The following is a 19,282-nucleotide window of genomic DNA, read 5'->3' on the forward strand; positions in this document are numbered from 1 at the left end:
CATTCCCAACAAAGCCAGAACCTGGTAGTGGAGGACTGATACAAGAACAGCGGCGACACCTGGCGTACGGTCAGGCAGCAATTCCAGCAGAGTTCCAACAGGTACAAGCAGCAGGCAGACCAGACTGTTCCCCTATTGCCACCTAGTCCTCCACCCAGGGCAAAAAGTATGGTTGTCAACCCAGGACCTCAAGGTACCTCCCCCCATGAAAAAACTGAGTCCTCATTTTATCAGCCCCTTCAAGGTCCTCCACAAGGTCACCCCAGTGATGTACACATTACTCCTGTCCCCGAGGTGGTGGATCAACCCAACCTTCCATGTGTCCCTGCTCAAGCCCTGTAGCACCTCCCTCCTTCAGGTTGCTACTCCTGTCCAACCGCCTCCTCCGGTCCAGGTTGTCAGGGGTCCCACATACAAGGTGAAAGCCCTGCTTGACTCCCACCTTAGACAGGGGAGGCTCCAGTTTCTGGTGGACTGGGAGGGGTATGGGCCAGAGGAACAGTCTTGGGTATCGACCCGTGATATTCTTGATCCCTCACTCATCTCTGATTTCCATACTGACCATCTGGATTGGTTGGCATGGGATTGTGGCGGCCGCCCGTCGGGGGGAGGGTACTGTCACGCCCCAGGCAATTACAGCAAGAAACTTTAGCTAGTTCCTGTATTAGTTATCTGTGCTGGTTACAAAAAAGTTACACTTTTAGTTGGCTTTATTTGGGATATAAATTTGTGCATACTTTTGTGCAAGCATATTGGCTTATGTTCTCCTTTATGAGCTTGGTAAGTCATTTATATTTATTTATTTTTTTTTTATTTTTTATTTATACCAGTCATGTGCTTCCAACTAAAAGCTTAAAAGTGACAATAGCTGAAAAGAAGACAATGGCCGGCAGAAATCAACTGCCTTGATAAAAATGTGCAAATATAGTTACTAAAATGCGTCATCTAGCTATGATGGTTGGACTTACCATTTTTCGAAGTTACGATGGTATCATAGTGATAGGCATTTGGTAGAATCAGTACTTCAGATTCTGAATTTCAATCTGTTCCCTCGCTTGCAATATGCGGTATGATACTCTCTCCTGATGCTGGGCAACGGCATCGAGCCGCAGCATCCACTCAACCATGCTCGCAGTTTCTGCAGCGATCATGTGAATAAGTGTAAACAACCACAAGTGGAAACAACCGATACTGTGTTGAAAGCATTTTTTTATTTTGTGTTTTCGCTTCCCGTCATGTCTATTAAACATCCATGTGTATCTCTTGCTTAATTTTGCCCAGCTGTAGAGTATGGTAAGTGTTCTGAGCATGTTTAAAGTAGGCTAGGCTATGATGTTTTGATAGATGCGATACTGTATTTTTTTTTTGACATAGCATTTTTCCACTTACGATGGGTTTATCTAACATCCTAGTTATTGACTAACCCCATCGTTAGTCAAGGATCATCTGTAGTCTGTTTTTTTCATTAATTTCAACTGCTTTAATATTTGCACTAGCTTTAAATAGCAGCTATTCTGAGGAATTTTGGTACTGCAAGAGGTAACCATGCTTGATGTAGAGTAATCGCTGAATTAATGTTTTTGTTACAGAAATGAACTTTTTACGATTCTTGATTTTTGGTAAAATAACATTTAAAGCCTGAACAGCAAAACCATGCAAATATAGTTATGAAATTTACCCTGAATGAGCTTGTCTCTGAGGAAAAAATTATGGTGATACAATAACAATGATGGATCAGGGCCTTGGGGTGGCGGAAGGGCTTGTGTGATCTAGAGATCTTCAGAGCTGTGTCGTTGGGAGCAGTATGCTCCTGGTAGGGTCTCCCAAGGCGAACAGGTCTGGAGTGAATATCCTGAGTAACATTATCTGAAAAACCTCCATGGGAAAAGTGAACAAGAGAACGTTCACCTGCCCGGAATAGGGTCACCAGGACCTACCCCTGGAGCCAGGCCTTGGGGTAGTGTTCCTAGGCGAGCGCCTGGTGGCCAGGCAGCCCACGTAACCCGGCAGGGCTCAGCCCAAAAAGGCAATGTGGGGGGGTCATGTGGGCCTACCACCCGCAAGGTCCAACATGGGGGTTGGGTGTGATGTGTATCTGGCGGCAGGAGTGGGCAGGGTGGCACGTGGCATCGCAGCCCCTCGTGACAGAAACTGGCTCCTGGCACGTGGAATGTAACCTCCCCGGGGGGGAAGGACCCGTAACTGGTGCAGGAGGTTGAGAGATACCAATTAGACATCGTCTCACTTCCATTCACAGTGTTGGCTCTGGAACCAAACTCCTCGAGAGGGGGTGGTCTCTCTCCTACTCAGGAGTTGCACAGGGTGAGAGGCGCCGGGCGGGTGTGGAGATACTCACAAACCCCCGACTGGCTGCCATGCAGTTCGAGTTTATCCCGGTGAGCGAGAGGGTCACCTCAATGCGACTTAAGGTCGCAGAGAGAAAAACTTTGACTGCTGTGTGTGCTTATGCACCAAACAGTAGTTCAGAGTATTCAGCCTTCCTGGAGAGGGTGGGTGGAGTTCTGGACAGAGCCCCACCTACAGACTCCAAAGTCCTGCTGGGAGACTTCAAAGCTCATGTTGGCAATAACTGGTAAATCTGGTGGGGGTGATTGGGAAGAACAGCTTCCTCGATATGAACCAGAATGATGAAATGTTATTGGACTTCTGTGGTACTCATGTTTGTCCATAACAAACACCATGTTCGAACACAAGAATGTTCATAAGTGTACTTAATACGAGAGCTCCTTAGGCCAAAGGTCAATGATTGACTTTGTAGTCGTTTCATCTGACTTGAGGCCACATGTTCTGGACACTCAGGTGAAGAGAGGTGCTGAGCTGTCAACCGATCACCATGTGGTGGCAAGTTGGATCAGATGGCGGAGAAAACTGATGGACAGACCGCGTAGGCCCAAACATTTAGAGAGGGTGTGCTGGAAATGACTGTTGGAGGACCCTGTCTGGAATAATTTTAACTCACACCTCCAAGAGAGCTTCTCCCACGTCCCGGAGGAGGTAGGGGACATGGAGTCTGAATGGACCCTGTTCAAAACCTCCATTGTGGAAGCAGCCAGGCACAGCTGTGGCCAAAAGCTTGTTGGTGCCAGCCAGGGCGGCAACCCGAGAACCCGCTGTTGGACACCGGTGGCGAGGGAAGCCGTCAAGCTGAAGAAGGAGGCCTTTAGGACCTGGTTGGCTCTGGGGACTCCTGATTCAGCAGACAGGTACCGGCAGGCGAAAAAGGCAGCAGTGGCTGCGGTTGCAGAAGCAAAATCCCAGGCATGGGAGGAGTTTGGAGAGGCCATAGAAAACGACTATCGGTCGGCTTCAAAGAGGTTCTGGAGAACCATCCAACAGCTCAGAAGGGATCGGAGGAGTTTCGCTCAGGCTGCATTTAGCAGGAGTGGAGAAACTCTGACCTCTGATGAGGACATCATTAGGAGGTGGAAGGAGCACTTTGAAAAACTCTTAAACCCGGGTGATATGCCTCCCTTACAGGAGTCAGGGCCAGAGGCTTTCGAGCTGTCAGAGTCCATTTCCCTGGTGGAAGTCACTGAGGTAGTTGGTAAGCTCCACAGTGGCAAAGCACCGGGGGTGGATGAGATCCGCCCGGAAATGCTTAAGGCCCTGGATGTTGCACGCATCTGCAATGTTGCATGGACCTCGGGGACAGTGTCCTTGGATTGGCAAACTGGGGTGGTGGTCCCTATCTTTAAGAAAGGGGACCGGAGAGCGTGTGCTAACTATCGGGGCATCACACTTCTCAGCCTCCCTGGGAAAGTCTATGCCGGGGTGCTGGAGAGGAGGCTCTGGCCGATAGTTGAACCTCAGATTGAAGAGGAACAATGCAGATTCCGCCCTGGCCGTGGAACAGTGGACCAGCTTTTTACCCTCTCAGGGATCATTGAAGGGGCATGGGAATTTGCTAATCCAGTCTACATGTGTTTTGTGGACTTGGAGAAGGCCTATGACCGTGTTCCCCAGGAAATTCTGTGGGAGGTGCTTCGGGAGTATGGGGTGCCGGGGCTACTGCTGCAGGCCATTCGGTCCCTGTATGCACGGTGCGAGAGCTGTGTCCACATACTTGGCATTAAGTCATGCCCGTTCAATGTGGGTGTTGGACTCCACCAAGGTTGTGCCTTGTCTCCACTCCTGTTTGTGGTTGTCATGAACAGGATATCAAGGCACAGTTGAGGTCATTCGGTCCACACTGAATTTGGGTCCAGCCTCCTGAGTGTCCTCTGTTCACCATGACACTGCAAGCATTTCTTCTAAACACTTCCCTTTTTAAGCAGATCCTGATAGTTACCTTAGCTACAGGTGTGGTCTCTCCAGTGCTGCAGATGGAACCCCATACAGGTTGTCCATGGTAACAGAGTCAGAGGATGTAACAGCTTATTTTTTTGTAGATCTTTTATGTTCTCTGTTCACTTCTTTCTAAGATCATAATCTTTCTGGGTTCTGTCTTTTCATCTGGACAATCAAACTCTTTTGTATCTTGCTATTAAGGATGTATTCAATCTGATTTTTGTGTGCTCCATCAGGTAATGTACAAGGGTGCAAATGGCCCTTTGGTTATTTGAAGAAAGTGTTAAACACAAATTTTAGAAGTGAATAAGTTTTTATTCTTCCATGTTTGTTATCATGACCCTTAGGTCTAGCTATTTTCTCCTTCTATTACCAAATTTGGCATTCAACTCTACAATAATGAGAACCACATCAGTTGTATCAGTTCTGGTTTGGGCTGAATCATAAAATCTGTTGACTTCTTTATCGCTCTGTTGTTGGTGGTTTAAAAAAACAAAAAAAAAAACAATCTTGATAGTCATGTTGAAAGGCTTTCCATGATGTCTAATCAGTACAACTTAGTCACTCACTGACTTGTATCTATTTACTGTGTTTATGATATTGTTTTGTTAAATGAGGTCTACGATATTTCTTTTCATTCTGTCATTCTGTCAACAGTATTTGGAATGATTTTTGGCTCTTTTCTGTAGTTTGTTGATTGGCTTTTCACCTGGGGGTATAATCTACCAGCATTATACACTGGTGTTCACTCTGATCCATCTATTACCATGGTTTCCTTGTAGAGTGTGAATGAAGCCTGCATCATTTTATTTCATGGAGTGTCAGATAATTTTTTGTTTTGACATGATCATCTATCACCAACACCATTGTTTATTACTGCTGTCTGATTTAGGCAGAGGACAATATTTTTCCCTCTCAAGAAAATTTCAGATAGTAAAAATTACATAAAATTAAATACAACCACTGTCACACCCTCCACCTTGGCGCAATTAAGAACACCTGCGGCAGATCAGGGGACGAGTGTATAAAAGGAAAGCGTGGAACCTTGTTCAGCCTTGTTACTCACTTGTGTTTCTTGCCTTAGCTATCCTAACTTCCCTGATTCCTCGCCCTCGTCCTTGTCCTCCTCCTCCTCCTCGCCTGCATCCTCATCCTCACCCTCGCCCTCTTCCTTGTTTCCCTGTGCCCGCTCCTGTATCTCCACAACTTACTGGTTTACCACAACTTCTCGCCTGTTTACTGGATTACGACTCTCGGATTCTCCCTTCGGATTTCGTTCTCACATCGGTGACCATTTGCCTGTTTATTCGACCATGTCTTGTGGATGACCCCTTGAGAAACCTTCCTGTGCTCCGCACTTGGGTCCGGAGCTTCCGCTCTGGGAAGCCATCCTTACAAATACTCAAACTCACACAGCAAAGTCAAATACAATGGATAAGCTAATATCTGGACAAAATGTTCAAAACTCTATCAAGATAACCATCTACAAACACAAAGAGGCCACCAAAATTGAACAATTAAAGAAAAGACACCAAATAAAATTCACAATCAATGATATAATGGCAGAAGGAAAAGTAAAAAGTTGTAGTTAGCACATCCCATGTTCTAACAAGAAGAATGCGTCAATATCGCCAACTTCCAATGTATTGTAAATGACCCACTTGTTGATTAAATTAATCAGCATTAAGCCCCAAACACACACACATTTCCAGAACCGCTTGTCCCTTACGGGGTCGCAGGGAACCAGAGCCTAACCCGGCAACACAGGGCATAAGGCCAGAGGGGGAGAGGACACACCCAGGACGGGACGCCAGTCCATCGCAAGGCACCCCAAGCGGGACTCGAACCCCAGACCCACCGGAGAGGAGGACTATGGTCCAACCCACCGCGCCACCGCACCCCCACTAACATGATTACATTTACATGTATTCACTTAGCAGACACTTTTGTCCAAAGCAACTTACAACAGATACTATGTAGTGTTACTAGCCCACACACCTTATTCACCAAGGTGACTACATTGCTAGATACACTACTTACAAGGGGTTACTCATCCATACATCAGTGAAACACACTCACTCCATGACATTCACACACTATGGGGGAACCTGAACAGCATGTCTTTGGACTGTGGGAGGAAACCGGAGCACCTGGAGGAAACCCACGCAGACACGGAAAGAACATGCAAACTCCACACAGACTGAACAGGGATCAAACCCACGTTCTCTTGCACCACCCAGGCACTGTGAGACAGCAGCGCTACTCGCTGTGCCACCATGCTTTGGCACCATATTTTTAATTAATTCAAATTATAATTAAGACTTTGTTTTACAAGACATCATCTTATGACCAGACTTGCAGGAACAAATCATGTTCTTTATGTGAAGCAGGCCTGTAATTATAAATGGGTAAACCTAAAAAGCACATATTAACTTATGATGTGGTTAAATGTCTTAGAACCCAAAGTCTGTGTTGTATCGGGTCTATTGTGAATTTGCTATTACATTATATTTGCATTTATTCATTTAGCAGGCCTTTCTCCAAAGCAACATCCAGTGAACTCTATGTAGTGTTATCAGCCCATGCACTTTATTCACCAAGGTGACTTACACTGCTATATACACTACTTACAATGAATCAGTCATCCATACATCAGTGGGAGACACTCTCTCTGTCACTCACACACTATGGATGAACCTGAACAGCATGTCATTGGACTGTGGGAGGAAACCCACACAGACAAAGGAAGAACATGCAAAGTTCACATAGACTGAGCAGGGATTGAACCCACATCCTCTTGCACCACCCAGACACTGTGAGACAGCAGCACTACTCACTGTGCCCCCCACAACAGCATACAAACATGCAACAAGATTTTTAAATACAGACCTGTGATTATAACAGCACATCTAGTTTTTCTGATAGAACCGTTATCTGACACAAATTAATAAAATAGCTGTCTGGAAAAATAAGAGTCACATAGGAAATGTGTTGATGATTATGGCAGGAAGAGTGGTGTGAATTTACATACTGTAACATTGAGGAGACCTGGGGAGAAGTGAGTTCAAATGAGGTGAATTTTTAGCAGCTATAGAAAACAAATAATTACAACCTTGATATCTTTTTCTAAAACAGCATGAGTTTGCAAGCAGCCAACTAGTGAGTAAAATAGTGTATCTAGTCTGTCTAGATCAGTGTCACCAGCCATCTGTCTAGTAATTTATCTAGCAGTGTAAGTCACCTTTGTGAATAAGATGTGTGGGCTGATAACACTACATAGAGTTCATTGGAAGTCGCCTTTGGGAAAAGTGTTTGCTAAATGAATAAATGTAAATGTAAAATTTGGAAAAAATGCACTGAACAGGGGGGTGCGGTGGCGCAGTGGGTTGGACTGCAGTCCTGCTCTCTGGTGGGTCTGGGGTTCGAGTCCCACTTGGGGTGCCTTGTGACGGACTGGCGTCCCGTCCTGGGTGTGTCCCCTCCCCCTCCGGCCTTACGCCCTGTGTTGCCGGGTAGGCTCCGGTTCCCCGTGACCCTGTATGGGACAAGCGGTTCTGAAAATGTGTGTGTGTGTGTGTGTGCACTGAACAGTGGTCACATGTCAAACTTCAGCAATATAAAAAGCCAAGCACTTAATATGATAGCTGTTAAGAACCACAGATGAACGACCTGGAAAATTAATAGGAACTGAACCAATATCTGTGACAGTTTGAAAACACAGCTAGTACTGATGGCAGGGCTGCTGTTCAGCAATTTCACTCATTCAAATACATTCAAGGATGATGAAAACTCCTGGTAATATGGTCTTGTAGGTCATTTTTTCATCATTTTTTTCTGGATCCTGATCAGTTTATATCTGATGGAAGCCAGGAGATGTCTTCAGCCCACATTTTCTGCTGCCATCTGTTAAACGCAATAGTGGTTGTGGTGTAATGTCGCAAGCTGTTCTGTTATGAGGAATGATGATTGTTCTGCATGGTCATATAATGGCCAGTTTATATGAAAAAGCTGCATGCACCAAAAGTTCCTATTAATGTTTCCATATTGCATAATATTGCCACTGTACATTAATGTTACAAAATAATCAAAAGCAGTTTCCTGAATACCAAGATCAAGTCAAACATACTGAATTCCTTCCCCAATGTTAAGAGCTAAAGATGAAAGAAACCTTTGAGGATGGAATGTGAATTATGCAGTGCAGAGTCCATTTGCACTGTTTCCACCCCTGAGAGATTATAAAGCTCTCTGTCTTTAAGAATGGTCTTGTCACCTAGCGTTCGCACACACACACACACACACACACACACACACACACACACACACACACACACACACACACACAGACCAGCACTTACATGTTATCACTGAAAGATTGACTGCAGCTGTACTGAAAGCTGTACTAAACTGTCTTTATCATTTTCTTTATATATTCATACAGTACATTCATATACTATTTCCTGTTGCCCCATACCTGGCTGGGAGCAACTATTTTTCAGCTGTTCAATCCTATACAATTTTCAAAGGCTGGTCATAGTAGGCTCAGTCAAAGTTTAAAGGTTTTGTGGCCCCATTTCTTACATCAAACTGCAATCAGGTTCTAAGGTGCTCCAGCATTTATTCATCTCAAAACTTGTCCTAGAATAGAACCTGACTGCCTGTGGGTCCCTTACGGTGGAACAGACACACAGACAACCCTAAAGGCCAAAGCTACACAGCACATGACTGTTAAAAACATGCGTGCACTTCTTTAGACCTTTCTAACGAAGGCAAAATCATCTTTGGATAAGGACACATCTACTATTAGAGGACATTTTCCAAAAGAAAAAAGCCATACTTTCATTGACAGACGTGTGTGTGTGTGTGTGTGTGTGTGTGTGTGTGTGTGTGTGTGTGTGTGTGTGTGTGTGTGTGTGTGTGTGTGTGTGTGTGTGTGTGTGTGTGTGTGTGTGTGTGGATAGTGTAGTGGTGAGATTGCTGCCTTTCACATGGGAGACTGGGGTTTGAATCCTGGTCATGGCCTACCTCTAGTAGGGGGTCCTAAGCAAGACCTCCTTATGCTTGGCTCTGCCTACCTTGGATAAGAGAGCAAAATAAAGAGAGTCATGCCAGCTCAGACATCGCCTGGATTAACAAGGTCTGCGCCAGATGTTGGGGAACCAGGACATACTGACAATAAGTGGGCTACTGGAACTAGAACAAGGCATGCATGGACAAGAGATGAGAATAGGGAACTGTTGGAATGCTACTACACAAGTAACCCCAGTGAAAGGGGTTACATGAAGAGGATGTGGGACCTATGGATACTTCGAAACCCAACATCAAGACTAACACCTAAACAACTAGTAGCTCAGTGTTCCAACATCCGCAAGAAACAACTGCTATCACAACTAGAGATTGATGAGGTACAACACAAATGTTACGGCAAGGGGGAGCCAGGACAGGTCGGGGGGAGATATCATCATCCCCACACTCTGAGATTGGGTACCAAGCCCCAAGAACAATGAGCCCTTGTAAGCTGAATGCAAGAGCAGCTGACCTAAGAGATAAGATCATGGCTAAGAAGGACAATCTGGAGCCCCTGTGGCCGATTACCAAGACCAAGTGAAGTACCTCCTGAAAGTCAACTAGAAGATGTGAATGCAGCACTACAAACAATCCCTACTGAGACCAACCAGCTGATGTACAACACAGCAACAGTGATCCTTGAGATGCTTGGATACAAGATGAATACCGAGCATAAGAAGCAGTATCCTTCATGGAAAAGAAGGCTAAAGGCCAAGATCAAGGCAGCACGAAGGGAAGTTAGCCAACTATCGGAACTGCAGAAAGGCGTGATGAAGGCCCTGCCTAAGAAGTACAGCAAGCTGTCTATACCTGAGGCCTTAGAAACTGCCAAGCAAAGACTCACAGCCTTGGCTAACTGCCTGAAGAGGTACACAAGAGAGATAGAGGGCAGAAAAATAAACCAGATGTTCTCCACAGAACCATCCAAAGTGTACTCTCAGTGGCAGGGTAATAACATGAGAGCATACCCACAAAGGTTGGAGACTGAGCAATACTGGAAAAACATATGGGAGAAGGAGGCATCACATAACAACGCCCAGTGGCTAGTGGATCTAAGAGCAGACCACAGCAACCTCCCTGAACAGGATCCAGTAACCATCACAGTGGCAGACATCCAAGGAAGAGTCTCAAGTATGAAGAACTGGACAGCACCAGGCCCTGACATGATCCACGCCTTCTGGCTAAAGAAGCTAACTGCACTCCATGAGCACCTGGCAACACAAATGAACCAGCTGCTAATGGATGGGACCCATCCGGAATGGTTAAGAGAAGGCCAGACAGTCCTGATCCTGAAGGACCCCCAGAAAGGAGTGATCCCATCCAACTATCGCCCGATAACCTGCCTCTGCACAACATGGAAGCTGCTCTCAGGTATCATAGCGGCTAAGATGAACAGGCATATGGCTCAATACATGGTAGAAACACCAGAGGAGCAAAACACCAGCTACTGGTAGACAGAACAGTCACTCGAGACTGCAAGACCAGACAGACCAACCTGTGCACTGCCTGGATTGACTACAAGAAAGCCTATGACTCGATGCCTCACTCATGGATCCTGGAGTGCTTAGAACTATACAAGATCAACAGGACACTAAGAGCCTTCATCAGGAACTCAATGGGACAGTGGAAAACAACCCTAGAGGCCAACTCCAAGCAAATTGCGCAAGTCACCATCAAGTGCGGCATCTACCAAGGAGATGCATTGCCCCCACTGCTGTTCTGCATAGGCCTCAGCCAGATTATCACCAAGACTGGCTACGGATACCGACTACGGAATGGAGTAAACATCAGTCACCTCCTCTACATGGATGACATCAAGCTGTATGCCAAGAGTGAACGAGACATCAATTTCCTGATCCACACCACCAGGATCTACAGCAATGACATCGGAATGTCATTCGGATTGGATAAGTGTAGCCGGATGGTAACAAAGAGATGGAAGGTAGTCAGAACTGAGGGGATTGTACTACCAGAAGGCAACATAGCAGATGTTGAGGATAGCTACAAGTACCTTGGAATCCCGCAGGCGCATGGGAATCATGAAGAGGCCGCAAGGAAAGCAGCAACCGCCAAATACCTGCAGAGAGTAAGGCAAGTCCTGAGAAGTCAGCTAAATGGGAAGAACAAGGTCCGGGCTATCAACACCTACGCCCTGCCGGTCATCAGATACCCTGCTGGCATAATAAGCTGGCCAAAAGAGGAGATAGAAGCCACTGACATCAAGACAAGGAAGCTCCTGACAATGCATGGAGGGTTTCACCCCAAATCCAGCACCCTGAGGCTGTACGCTAAGCGGAAAGAAGGAGGCCGAGGACTAGTGAGCGTCAGGGCCACTATCCAGGATGAAACAACAAAGATCCTTGACTACATCAGGAAGATGGCCCCGACTGATGAGATACTTAGTGAATACCTCAGGCAGCAGAAACCCGAGAAGGAGGACGAGGAAGAACAGGAACCATCATGGAAGGACAAACCCCTACACGGTATGTACCACCGGCAGATTGAAGAAGTGGCTGATATCGAAAAATCATACCAGTGGCTGGACAAAGCTGGACTGAGAGACAGCACAGAGGCACTAATCATAGCAGCACAGGAACAAGCTCTAAGTACAAGATCAATAGAGGCCGGGGTCTACCACACCAGGCAGGACCCCAGGTGCAGGCTGTGCAAAGATGCCCCTGAGACAATCCAGCACATAACAGCAGGGTGTAAGATGCTAGCAGGCAAGGCATACATGGAACGCCATAACCAAGTGGCTGGCATAGTGTACAGGAACATCTGTGCTGAGTATGGGCTGGAAGTCCCAGGATCAAAGTGGGATACACCCCCAAGGGTGGTCGAGAATGATCAAGCTAAGATCCTGTGGGACTTCCAGATTCAGACTGACAAACTGGTAATGGCTAACCAACCGGACATAGTAGTGGTGGACAAACAGAGGAAGAAAGCCGTAGTGATAGATGTTGCCATCCCAAGCGATGGCAACATCAGAAAGAAAGAACATGAGAAGCTTGAGAAATACCAAGGACTGAGAGAGGAGCTAGAAAAGATGTGGAAGGTGAAGGCAACAGTGGTCCCCGTGGTAATCGGAACACTTGGAGTTGTGACCCCTAAGCTGGGAGAGTGGCTCCAGCAGATCCCGGGAACAACATCCGAGATCTCTGTCCAGAAGAGTGCGCGGTCCTAGGAACAGCTAAGATACTGTGCAGAAGCCTCAAGCTCCCAGGCCTCTGGTAGAGGACTCGAGCTTGAAGGAGTAAGACCGCCCGCAAAAAAGTGGGCGAGTGGGGAATTTTTTTTATATATACATTAAAGGCCCATATGGAAACATTATGTATCTTGGTTATAGCTGAGATTAAAAGTAGACAAAAAAAAATACACTGCTTTTCAAAAGAACACACATATTCCTACTGAGAACTTAATTCTAAGGCAGAAAGGTGGCAAAAATTACATATATGGCAAAGAAGCTGGTTTAGTAGATGAAATCTCTGATAATGCAGATGTCAAGGCTGATTTTTGTTGTTGTTGTTGTTGTTGCTCAGTAATTGTGGTTTTTTCTATATAAACATTAGCACAGCATGGTTAAAAGGATGAAAAGAAGGAGGCAATTCTATACTGCAGTAACAATGGCCTTGAGCTTGGAGAGGGAGGTGACAGTCATAAATGATTTTCTTCTGAATCCTAGTGCAATATGTATTATGTGCTATATATTCAGTGGACCCCTCCGCGAACCGCCACTTTACCGAGGTGGAGGGGTTCGAGTGCCTGAATGACTCCAGGAGCTATGTTGCCTGGGGCAATATGCCCCTGGTAGGGTCTCCCAAGGCAAACAGGTCCTGGGTGACAGACGAGACAAAGTGCGGTTCAAAATCCCCTTATGACTATTAAATCAAGGATCTCGTTCACCCCGCCTGGTATGGGGTCACCGGGGCCCCACCCTGGAGCCAGGCCTGGGGAGGGGGGAGCTCGCATGCGAGCGCCTGGTGGCCAGGTCTATGCACACGGGGCCTGGCCGGGCTTAGCCCAAAGCCACTCTTCGGTGGGCTCACCACCTGCCGGAGAGGACATAAGGGGCCAGTGCGTTGTGATTTGGGCAGCGGTTGGGGCCGAGAGCCTGGCCGACCCAAACCTCGGGCGCCAACTCTGGTTTTTGGGACTTGGAATGTCACCTCACTGGGGGGGAAGGAGCCTGAGCTAGTGCAGAAAGTTGAGAGATACCGTTTAGATATAGTCGGGCCCACTTCCACTCACAGCTTGGGTTCTGGAACCGCTCTTCTCGACCAAGAGTGGACTCTCCACTATTCTGGCGTTGCCCAGGGTGAGAGGCGGCGGGCGGGTGTGGGCTTATTAATAGCCCCCAAGTTCAGCTGCCATGTGTTGGAGTCTACCCAGGTGAATGAGAGGGTCGTCTCCCTACGCCTTCGGGTCAGGGAACGGTCTCTCACTGTCGTTTGTGCTTATGCGCCTAGCGGCAGTGTAGAGTACCCGGCCTTTTTAGAGTCCCTGGGGGGCGTGCTGGAAAGCGCTCCCACTGGGGACTCTGTCGTTCTACTGGGGGACTTTAACGCCCACGTGGGCAGCGACAGTGACACCTGGAGGGGCGTGATTGGGAGGAACGGCCTCCCTGATCTGAACCCTAGCGGTGAGTTGTTATTGGATTTCTGTGCTAGTCACGGTTTGTCCATAACAAACACCATGTTCATGCATAAGGGTGTCCATCAGTGCACTTAGCACCAGGACACCCTAGGTCGGAGATCGATGATCGACTTTGTAGTCGTTTCTTCTGATCTTCAGCCATATGTCTTGGAAACTCGGGTTAAGAGAGGGGCTGAGCTGTCAACTGATCACCACCTGGTGGTGAGTTGGATTCGATGGCGGGGGAAAAAGTTGGACAGACCCGGCAAGCCCAAACGCATAGTGAGGGTCTGTTGGGAACGTTTGGCGGAGGCCCCTGTCAGAGAGGTCTTCAACTCCCACCTCCGACAGAGCTTCAACCAGGTCCCGAGGGAGGTGGGGACATTGAGCTCCGAACCGCCGCCCCGACAATGGACTATGTTCCACACCTCCATTGTCGGGGCGGCGGTTCGGAGCTGCGGCCATAAAGTCTCCGGCGCCTGTCGTGGTGGCAATCCCCAAACACGGTGGTGGACACTGGCGGTAAGGGATGCCGTCAAGCTGAAGAAGGAGTTCTATCGGGCCTGGCTGGCTCATGGGACTCCTGAAGCAGCTGACAGGTACCGGCGGGTCAGACGGAGCGCGGCTCTGGCAGTCACTGCGGCAAAAACTCGGGCTTGGGAGGAGTTTGGTGAGGCCATGGAAGAAGACTTTCGGTCGGCCTCAAAGAGATTCTGGCAAACCATCCGGCGACTCAGAGGGGGGAAGCAGTGTTCCACAAACACTGTTTACAGTGGAAGTGGTGCGCTGCTGACCTCAACTGAGGATATCCTCGGGCGGTGGAAGGAGTACTTTGAGGATCTCCTCAATCCCTCCGGCATGCCTTCCGTAGAGGAAGCTGAGGCTGGGGACCTGGAGGGGGACTCGTCCATTACCCTGGCTGAAGTTGCTGAGGTAGTCAAAAAACTCCTCGGTGGCAAGGCTCCGGGGGTGGATGAGATCCGCCCCGAGTTTCTCAAGTCTCTGGATGTTGTGGGGCTGTCTTGGCTGACACGCCTCTGCAGCATCGCGTGGAGTTCGGGGACGGTGCCTCTGGACTGGCAGATTGGGGTGGTGGTCCCTCTTTTTAAGAAGGGGGACCGGAGATTGTGTTCCAACTACAGGGGGATCACACTCCTTAGCCTCCCTGGGAAAGTCTATGCCAGGGTACTGGAGAGGAGAATCCGACCGATAGTCGAACCTCGGATTCAGGAGGAGCAATGCGGTTTTCGCTTTGGCCGTGGAACACTGGACCAGCTCTATACCCTCACTAGGGTGTTGGAGGGTTCATGGGAGTTTGCCCAACCAGTCCACATGTGTTTTGTGGACCTGGAGAAGGCATTCGACCATGTCCCTCGTGGCATCCTGTGGGGGGTACTTCGGGATTATGGGGTTCAGGGCTCGTTGCTATGGGCTGTTCGTTCCCTGTATGACCGGAGCAGGAGCTTGGTTCACATTGCCGGCAGTAAGTCAGACCTGTTCCCGGTGCATGTTGGACTCCGTCAGGGCTGCCCTTTATCACTGATTCTGTTCATTATTTTCATGGACAGAATTTCTAGGCGCAGCCAGGGAATGGAGGGTGCCTGTTTTGGTGGCCGCGAGATCTCGTCTCTGCTTTTTGCGGACGATGTGGTCCTGTTGGCTTCATCGAATCAAGACTTACAGCGTGCACTGGAGAGGTTTGCAGCCAAGTGCGAAGCGGCGGGGATGAGAATCAGCACCTCCAAATCCGAGACCATGGTCCTCAGTCGAAGAAAGGTGGATTGCCCCCTCTGGGTTAGGGGGGAGCTCCTCCCTCAAGTGGAGGAGTTTAAGTATCTCGGGGTCTTGTTCACGAGTGAGGGAGAAATGGAGCAGCAGGTTGACAGACGGATCTGTGCGGCGTCCGCAGTAATGCGGTCATTGTACCGGTCTGTTGTGGTGAAGAAGGAGCTGAGTCGTAAGGCGAAGCTCTCAATTTACCGGTCGATCTACGTTCCTACCCTCACCTATGGTCATGAACTCTGGATCATGACCGAAAGAATGAGATCGCAGATACAAGCGGCAGAAATGAGTTTCCTCCACAGAGTGGCTGGGCGCACCCTTAGGGATAGGGTGAGGAGCTCAGTCACCCAGGAGGACCTCGGAGTAGAGCCGCTGCTCCTCCGCATCGAGAGGAGCCAGTTGAGGTGGCTCGGGCATCTGTTCCAGATGCCTCCTGGATGCCTCCCTGGGGAGGTGTTCCAGGCATGTCCCACTGGGAGGAGGCCTCGGGGCAGACCCAGGACAAGTTGGAGAGACTACATCTGGAGGAGGTTTGCGGGGAGAGGGAAGCCTGGGGGGCTCTGCTTAGACTACTGCCCCCGCGACCCGTTCCCGGATAAGCGGAGGAAGATGGATGGATGGATATTCAGTGGATGAAAAAAATTAATTGGTCATATATTAAATAAGAAAAATACCATACAATTAAAATATACTTTCAAAAATCTGGAAAAAATGTTTGATTGTATGCTCCCCCCATTAGTTAAAAGACTGTTGTAACACATATCTCTATATGACAGGCCCACCTGGGTTTTTTAATTTATTGGCTAAATGACTAAAAGCAGAAACTTGTTTTTAACAATCTCCCAAAGCAACAGAAGAGGAAGGATGATATAATATAATTCTCTCATTGTATTTCATTTAAGCTTGGTTAAAAAAAAGCCCGCATGTTTTCTTCCCAAAGATTTTAAATCATACTTCATGCTTTTCTCTTTCTTTTCATCCTTCAGTGCACGCAGTTCTTTTTCCCAATGAGCAGAAGTTTAAGACATTTCTTAGCTAAATTTTGCAAATGGAGTTCATTTGCAAAATGCAGAACAGCCATTTATTAAAGTATCGAGTCCCCACTGTACAATAAGTCTTAAACAGGGATGCATTAACTGTACATGTAGTTACAAGAAGATTCGTACCCTCACATACACACACTGCCTGAAACTGCTTGTCCAAGGTGGGGTTGCGGCAAACCGGAGCCTAACCCAGCAACACAGGACAGGGGGCTGGAGAGGGAGGGAGGGAGGGGATATACTCAGGACGGGACATCAATCCGTCGCAAGGCACCCCAAGCAGGACTTGAATCCCAGACCCGCCAGAGAGCAGGACCTGCTCAAGCCTGCTGTGCCAACACAACCCCCAAAATTAGTACCTTTATGTTTTATTTTAAAATTACTGTATTACATTAGGAGGGGGTGCGGTGGCGCAGTGGGTTGGACCACAGTCCTGCTCTCCGGTGGGTCTGGGGTTCAAGTCCCGCTTGGGGTGCCTTGCGGCGGACTGGCGTCCCGTCCTGGGTGTGTCCCCTTCCCTCTCCGGCCTTGCGCCCTGTGTTGCCGGGTAGGCTCCGGTTTCCCGTGACCCCGTACGGGACAAGCGGTTCTGAAAATGTGTGTGTGTGTGTGTGTGTGTATTACATTAAAACTTTTTCAAAGTGTAGAGAACAACAGCTGTACATATCTTTTATAGCACAGTGCTGTTTGTGAACAGTAATGAGACATACTGCATTCTGCTACAGGTGCCAATTATATACATACTAACTGATAACCAGCAATAATATAAGTACTAACTGACAACCAGAAGAAGAAAAATTAGTCATGCTCAGTTCACATTAATGTTTTTCATTGTTTATATTGTTTTACAGCCTACATATGCATCATTTAGGTGAAGGATGAACTTTCAGGGGTCCACACTAGTGCTGTATCACAGGGACCCCGTGGAGAGGAAGCAGTCACCCACCTGTCTATGCAGAGCACGGTAACGATGCCCACCGTGGTAAACTGGTTACTCACGTCCACCACCATGACTGCCCGGCACATGAAGCTGCCAAAGACCCACTGGCGCTCACGGACCAGCTGGTGGATGGTGAATGGCATGACCACTAGGTAGAGCATGTCAGCGATGGCCAGGTTCAGTACGTATATGTCCGAAACCATCTTCTTCTTGCATGTGGCCACTGCATAGATGACCAGGCTGTTGGCAATCACGCCGATGGTGCAGATGATACCGTAGATGGAGGGGAACACATGCATGAAGGATGCGGCATCCACACCACTGTAGGACCATGCACTGCTGTTGGTGCACGAGCTCAGGTTGTCCGTGTTGTCACTTCTGCACATGGGGCCCGTGCCGTTCATTGCTCAGCATCCAGAGAACTCAGCAGTGCAGCAAGAGCAGGCAGCAGGCAGGATGGGTGCGCCTGTTAGAGCTGGCCCAGGGTGGGACAGGAACACATGTCCTTCAGAGCAGTGAACTCGAGCTGAACAGCATCATTCTGGGCCACTGCGCTTCTGTGACTGAAGTACTCTGTCCCACAGCCCAGTATCACTGGTGTCAGGAGTGTGTGTGAGCGTGTGCTGCAGGAGGGAGGCAAGGAGAGGAAGAGGGAAAAAGTTAAGACCAGCCCCCATGGAGAGTCTCCTCCCCATTGTGCCAAGTATAGGGTGCATTTGGAGCTCTGGTGTTAAAGTGTCTGGACCTCATTGTGTTTCACACAAAATGGCAGAGTAGGCCTATATATTGAAGAACAACATCAATTATAAAGAACAACACACAATCCAGTACAGTACATCACAGTAAAGTAAACTGAATTGTTACAGAGTGCTTTCCTGAAGGCAGACTGAGTGCTGCCACAGGTCAGACACAGTAACTGTGGACCAAACACACATGACTGATAAACACGTGGAACATGATGGAAAAGAAGAAGTATGTAGGTAAACGGAGGAAATACCACCAAGGTATCCCGTGCGATCAGAAGAGGAAAAGGTGGGCAGCCAGTACAACTATTTACACCAAGTACACCGCCATCTGCCGCACACACAATTGGTACGGACTATGTACAGACTGCGTGTCATGAGAGAGAGGATATAAAATCAGTGGAATGATGACTGTATGCTTTTTTATGCTCCAGTGGTCCCAGCTTTAAAGCTATCATAGTATTGTGGTGCGCAGCGCCGTGGGTTTGGATGGGTCAAAGGAGGACGCGGAAGCAGTGTTCATAACGAACGGTTTAGTCGAACACCAGCACAAGGGAAATAATGCTCTTGGTCCGAAGACCCCTTTTCCTCCAGGACCTGCGCTTACAGCCAGCCTTTCTAGCCTTTCTTAGCACCCCTAGGCTCTTTTTCTACACAGGGGCAGACACAGTCAACCCACCATTTCCCCCCGAAGTGGCCCCAGCGGTTACAGACATTATTTACAGAGTTCCCATAATGCAACTATTTACATTAACTCAGTAACGCGGGTCGTT

The 19,282-nt window shown here is 48.1% G+C and overlaps 1 protein-coding gene across 1 annotated transcript in view; it reads right to left on the bottom strand.

Moving 5' to 3' along the window:
* The window catches only part of mchr2b (melanin concentrating hormone receptor 2b), a 33,801-nt gene extending 15,441 nt beyond the window's left edge, over positions 1-18,360 (bottom strand). Inside the window, exon 1 of the mRNA XM_029257318.1 lies at positions 17,773-18,360. Coding sequence (XP_029113151.1) covers positions 17,773-18,170 — 398 coding nt within the window. The 5' untranslated portion in view covers positions 18,171-18,360. The remainder of the gene's footprint in view (positions 1-17,772) is intronic.
* Between the last annotated feature and the right edge of the window lie 922 nt (positions 18,361-19,282).

This window comes from Scleropages formosus, chromosome 13, assembly GCF_900964775.1.
Source record: "Scleropages formosus chromosome 13, fSclFor1.1, whole genome shotgun sequence".
In the NCBI taxonomy this organism is placed as follows: domain Eukaryota; kingdom Metazoa; phylum Chordata; class Actinopteri; order Osteoglossiformes; family Osteoglossidae; genus Scleropages; species Scleropages formosus.